The following is a 6,000-nucleotide window of genomic DNA, read 5'->3' as shown; positions in this document are numbered from 1 at the left end:
GAGAATACACTGTTTTCAGGTACTTTGATAATGTTCTTGTAAGTGATACCGAGGCCACAAGATACATGAGGTGGTTTCTGAAAAACAACTACTGGGATTTCTCCGAGAGAAGGAGGTTACTAATAGACTTTGAATATGGGTAGCTGAGAGAAGACAAATGGAAAAGACAGGCATTTAACTTCAAAACAAAGTGTTTAAATATGCTTACAAACAAACAAATGAACAAATATCCCCAACAGATGAATGACTAGAGCTCTGGTTTTGTTGCACAGACCAGATTTATGGACTGTACTGTGCAGTATTGTGCAAGAATACACTTGAGGTGAAGTCCATGAGCAGAGAACACAGATTTCAATTATGGCAGCATCAATCCATGTTACTCAGTAAATTTAAAAATACACTGACATGTGGAACTCCAGCACCTTACTTCAGCTGTCAAAGAATTCACTGCTTTTAAAATACAGGGCTTCAGCTTCTTGGCTACTGTCTGTGATAAAATTACATGTATGGTTTTAGTAAGAACCACAGAGTGTATGCTGCATACTGTTATTGCTTCTGTGAGAAAAGCTTATCCCATTGCAGTCACTCTAGCTTAGGTAAGAATTTGGTGACAGAATATGGAACCTGTTTCATTCTTCTAGTAGAGTCTATGAGAAATGGATGCCTTCTGAATTGAAGCCATGCAGCAGTCTGAAAGAGTGAAATATTTATGTTACAATTTCTATTCATTTACACTTCAACTTAAGGTATTTATAAGACACACTGGCTGGTAAAAACATGCAAAACCAGTCATCACTGTTCAACCACCATAAACATTTGTTGCAGATCTTAAAGTCGTTTTAGTAGCTGTTTTGGAGATGCAGATACATTTTCAGTGCAATTACTTTGCATCCTACTAGGTTTATAATGTTTCTTTATAAAACAGTAGTAGTTATCAATTGTCACACTGAAAAATAGCTAGGAATTGTTATCTTTAATTAGGAGAGGATTCATGTTGCTATTTAAATTAACTGACCAGAAATAAGAGCAGAATCTAGCAGTTAAATAATCAAATTTCCAAATTATGCTATAGACTACAGCCTAATCCTCAAGACAGAAAAGCGTTGTGTAAGTCTCCAGGGAAATGATGTAACAGCCAATTTCATTATTTAAGCCATTTTTATTGGAGACATAGAAAGCTCTAGTACACAAATAATCTGTAGTTAGTTGCTTCTCAATACAGCAAGCAGCAGTTAAAATATATAGAAAGTGTGTTGATTTATGTTCAGGACTGAAAGCAAGGAGTGTCTAGTATTGGAAGAAAAACAGCATTAGCACTGCTTCAGTGTAACCCAGTACTGCACTGTGCTATGCAAATATGATGCAGAATTTGAAGAAGGTTGAAAGAAAGGCATAAAGAGAAAAATATACCTAATGAAATCATCTATATCCATTGAACGGGCTCGTTTTTCAGAGTAACCTGTATTCTTTAGGACTGTCTGTATTTTCTCTGCAATTTTAAAGTTTTCGGGAATTTCCTGTCAGCGGAAAATAGGATACAAATTAATTGCCTATTCCTAGAATTGAAAAAGATTAATTTAAATCACATGTTCTTTTCCTGCTTTTACAGTATTTTTGCTTCAAGTGATAAAAATCCATTGTATTTCTTCTTGTGTCTTTTTCTATTCTTGTATCTGAATTTTTATACCTCATCTCACTCACTGTATGGATCACAACAGTATTGCTAAGCAGACACAGGAAGTTTCATTGCATTCTTAATAAAGACCTTGAGACATGGCATGTGCAGCCAATGTATTAATAACATATTCATCTTTCAGCTTTTTCACTAATACCTTTTATATTTTTCACCCTTTTATATTTTTCTCTTTTCTAAGAAAAGAGTTAAGTTCCTTCCTCTCTCAAACTATTTTGGAAAAACTGCTTTCATGTTGAGCTTTTCAGTGTTAATTTTTTACTCATAGAAGTCAGTAAGTAGGTCACAGTACACATAAACAGAATTCAATATACTGAAAAGAAACTTACTGTATTATGTAAAGAACAATGAATTCGATAATTTCGATCCAGCAACTGCTCTACAGCACTTGACCTGAAAGAAACACAAGTTTAGAATGAAAATCCATCTTCAATTAGCTTTTTTTCACTTGATTGTTTGTTAATCTTTACTATTAAAAAAGCCCTAAATGACTACATAGATCTGTACTTTTTAAACAGCCGCTTTCTTCCTTCTAAAAAAATAACAAAAAGCTTTGGAACTCTGCATCAATCCTCCACCCTATCTTATCCCAGCCTGTGCTGGAATGGATGTAGCACTGCTATCCATTTGAACAAAATAAACTGCTAGAAATTGAGAGATGAGCTCTCAGATTTTGTTAATATTTCCTTTAATAGAAGCTACTTACTTAAATGCTGCAGAGAGTGTCTTGTTTTTCCTAACAAAGGCTATCCTTACCAGACCATCCCATTCCTGAAATGAAAATTTTCAGAATTCAGAGAAAGGAACATACAGTTACTACAAACAAGGATGGTCACTAATACTGTAAAATTGAACAGACAGCACTTCATTAAAATGTATTTCTAAACAATACAAAGCCAGTCCTGGCAAGCAATACAAATGGAGGAGAAAGTATTCCATCACAAAACCTTTTGAACTGTTGTTTTTTTGTGCTTGGGTACTACTGGCCATATCTTACATGTAGAGATAGCAGACAGTTGAAGAAAATCCAGCTAACTTTTGGCAAGGAGTACATGGTCCTTAAGATCAAAGCATTTTAAAAACTAACTTTGAGAATACTGTTCTCTTAACATCTGTCTTCTACATGCTCATCTGAAGATAAGGCTTCTCACAGATACACCTTTGATCATAATCAACTAAGTCATCAGACAGAAGGGTCTCTGGGAGATATAAACCATGATGAAAGGGACATTATTACTAGCAACTCTCCAGCTGAAGTGAAGATGGCATCTCAGTCTTCCCAGAAAAACTGTAAACAATGCTGTGAAAGTGATGGTGACATGTACAGGCAAAGTCCTAAAACAAGCCTTATGGGTAAAGGAATAGGTATTTTGCAATTATGTAAATGCCAACCAATAGCTGGTACTTAGTAGTGACCTGAATAACAAGAAAAATTATTATCACTAGTATGTTGCATTGTCATTACAGCATATCATGCTTACCTGGAAGTTGATGGGTGGTGGTGGGTTCTTTGGCTCTATTCTGACAACACTGGATTCAACTTTGGGAGGAGGCCTGAAGTTGTTCTTTCCAACCTGTTAGTCAGGAATAGCCAGACAGCTGTATGAATAACCAGCAAATCCTTACATTCCTAAAACCATTCTTCTGTCTTTGATAGCTGTGTTAGCTAATGCAGAAAGACATACCTTCATCAGATGGTCAACTCGAGCTAATAACTGAGTATTAATAGAGAGTCTGCAGTATAGTTTAGATCCTGGTTTTGCAACCAAGCGAAGTGCAAATTCCCTTTGAAACATAAGGATTGCACACCTGACACGAAGAGAAATTAGAAAATTAATTCTATGTAATCAACTTTTACATCCAAAGGCAATTACCACACTTGGGAAAAGCACGTTTTGTCTCAACATTTAGTAAGTTTGTGATAAACAAACTGTCTTAATAGCTCAGAATATGTTTAAAACCAAACCCACAAACCTTGGTGAAACCATCTAAATCTCCTTACAGCTACCTTAGAATTCAAGTCTTTATATTGCTAAATGGATCATAGTCAAAGAAACAGGACAGTTGCAGTTTTTTGCCTGGATGTAAAAAATAATTTTGAATAACTTTATGAATCTTTCAAATCCAAACACACTAGCTCCAAAAATGGATTGGCAATGTCACCAACAGTGAAATCAACAAATGCTGACATATTTTTAGACCAGAGCACAGATCTTGGCTTTGATCCTACACTTTCTACCCTTCCTTTCTTAAGTAAAAAGGCACTTGAAATGCTATAATGCCCTACTTAGCCCTGGAATAACAATTGGTTATAATATATGTGTAAAGAAAAGCAACTCCTGCTTTCATCAGCTAGACACTCGCTGATGCCAAGACTAAATCTTCTCCTTCTGCTCAAGACATTGACATAAATTGATTTCCAGACACTGGAATACATATTCGAGAAAAATCCTGGTGCAGCTCTTATCCATCAAACTCATAACCTAAGAATTTAAAAAAATTTGATTTTGGACAATTTTAAAACTAATATTCCTCCATCAGGTAATTCAGAGCTCTGTTCTTGCACATACCTGAAAAAAGGCCTATGAAGCAACAACTTGAAAACAAAAGGTGAAGAAATCTGCAAAAAAGAGTAATAACATTAGTATGATTTCCAGGCAGTTGTACTTTTAAAAAAGACGTAAGTTTTACCACCTCATACCTGGTAAGGCAAGTTAGCCACACATGCATCAAAGAATGGCAAGTCTGTTTTCAAGATATCTCCAACCTTGATTTCAAGTTTGTTTGCCAGACACCTGAGGGAAGATACAGTTGTTTTCCTCAGAGAAGCATAGTGCCAAAGCTTTTGCCAAATAAGCACCACGGCTTCTAAGCACTCACTATTTCCACAGTTGATACTTACGTGCCCTGCACTCTCTTCTGAAGTTCACCAACAAGCCTAGGGTCTATTTCACAAGCAATAACCTGAAAACAAAATACATGTTTGCAATTCTGTAAAATTCCTCTTAACTGAATATAAAGTTTTAGTTGTAAAAAAAGTCCTCTAGCATTGCTACAGATTTAAATAATTATTTAACATTCCCTTTAGGACCATATACATCATCATCCCCCCCCCAAGAATACAGAAGCCTTACCACACAAATGGATAACAGCAATGGATCTTGACAAAACCATACAAGGCTTACACGAACATCTAAAAACTCATTGGAATTACACAAATATTAAGAAAAATATCCATACAGTAATTCTACTAAAATTCTACTAAAATATCCATACAGTAATTCTACTAAAAGATCTTTTGGTTTGTCACAATCTATATACCACAATGCAGTTAGAGGTTGGGAAGGTGGCAGTGGGGCAGTCCACACTTACTTTTTTTACTTTCTCTAACATCTTCACCGTCAAGTTACCAGTTCCCGGGCCTACTTCCAGAATGACATCAGTACGTCGCAGGGCAGCCTAAGAACAAACAGCAGTTCAGTCCTTTTTTTCTGGAACCGGTTTCAAGCAACCACTTCATTTTAAAAAGAATGGCAGACGCAGCTCAGTAAAAAGCAGGTATCAGGTAGCAGAGGAGCTTGAACGTCATTTAGAAAAGGACAAGAGGAAAACTGTGAGCACAAGAGCACCTGCACGCTTATTTACGTGGAAGGTCCCTCCGCAGCCACTGAACGACGGGAGTCAGGGCTGAGCCTACACCGCCCTCCGCCCCGGACCCTCCCCGCCAGCAGGGCAGGGACACAGCGCCCAGCCCCAGCCCCAGCTGGCACAGTGCCCCCCCCCGCCCCCGCCCAGCCCCAGCCGGTATATCGTCCCCGTCCCCGCCACCTTCTCAATGATGCTGTTGACGACGAGGGGGTTCTTCAGGATGTGCTGTCCGGCCCCGGTGTTGAAGCGGATACCTAGGGCACAAACCGGCATTACTACCCCCACCGGGGCACTCGCGGGAACACCGGGACAAACCCTCCGATGCCGCCAGCATTCCCGCTTCTCCCTGCTTAAGTTGCTCTTCCCACCGAGCTCTCCCCTCCCCCGAGTCCCCGGCGGGGCCGCTCCCGGCACAGAGGCGTCCCCACAAGCGAGAGAGCGCGCAGACCCTTGTGCCCCCAGCCCGAGCCTGCCCTACCCTTCGTTCCCGGGGATGAGGCCGCTCAGCCCGGCCCGCACTCACCCGTGGCGCGGCCCTCCCGGCGCTCCAGCCGCGGCCGCTTCCCAGCCCGCACCTTGGGCATGGCGTCCGCCGGCACCAATCGGCCCCGCTGCCCGGACACGTGCCGAGCCGGACTACAACTCCCGACCAGCACCGC

The 6,000-nt window shown here is 39.8% G+C and overlaps 1 protein-coding gene across 1 annotated transcript; it reads right to left on the bottom strand.

Annotated features, from left to right (window-relative positions):
* Window positions 1-355: 355 nt before the first annotated feature.
* DIMT1 (DIMT1 rRNA methyltransferase and ribosome maturation factor) lies at window positions 356-5,947 on the bottom strand. Its single transcript, XM_030467232.1, has 12 exons — window positions 5,865-5,947; window positions 5,522-5,595; window positions 5,066-5,152; window positions 4,596-4,657; window positions 4,395-4,488; window positions 4,264-4,313; window positions 3,379-3,502; window positions 3,175-3,267; window positions 2,400-2,464; window positions 2,023-2,086; window positions 1,411-1,517; window positions 356-690 (listed from the first exon to the last, which is right to left on the bottom strand). Exons 1-12 carry the CDS (start codon window positions 5,923-5,925, stop codon window positions 648-650), a joined length of 924 nt encoding a protein of 307 aa, XP_030323092.1. The 5' UTR covers window positions 5,926-5,947; the 3' UTR covers window positions 356-647.
* Window positions 5,948-6,000: the final 53 nt, after the last annotated feature.

This window comes from Calypte anna, chromosome Z (genome assembly GCF_003957555.1).
Source record: "Calypte anna isolate BGI_N300 chromosome Z, bCalAnn1_v1.p, whole genome shotgun sequence".
Classification (NCBI taxonomy): domain Eukaryota; kingdom Metazoa; phylum Chordata; class Aves; order Apodiformes; family Trochilidae; genus Calypte; species Calypte anna.
This window is presented reverse-complemented; position numbering and strand designations above follow the sequence as displayed.

Coding starts and splice junctions, on each gene's coding strand:
- DIMT1 (XM_030467232.1), bottom strand. CDS start 5,925: ATGCCCAAGGTGCGGGCTGGGAAGCGGCCGCGGCTGGAGCGCCGGGAG. Junction 4,314..4,394: donor TGGCTAACTTGCCTTACCAG/GTATGAGGTGGT, acceptor TCTTTTTTGCAG/ATTTCTTCACCTTTTGTTTT. Junction 691..1,410: donor GATATAGATGATTTCATTAG/GTATATTTTTCT, acceptor TCACTCTTTCAG/ACTGCTGCATGGCTTCAATT.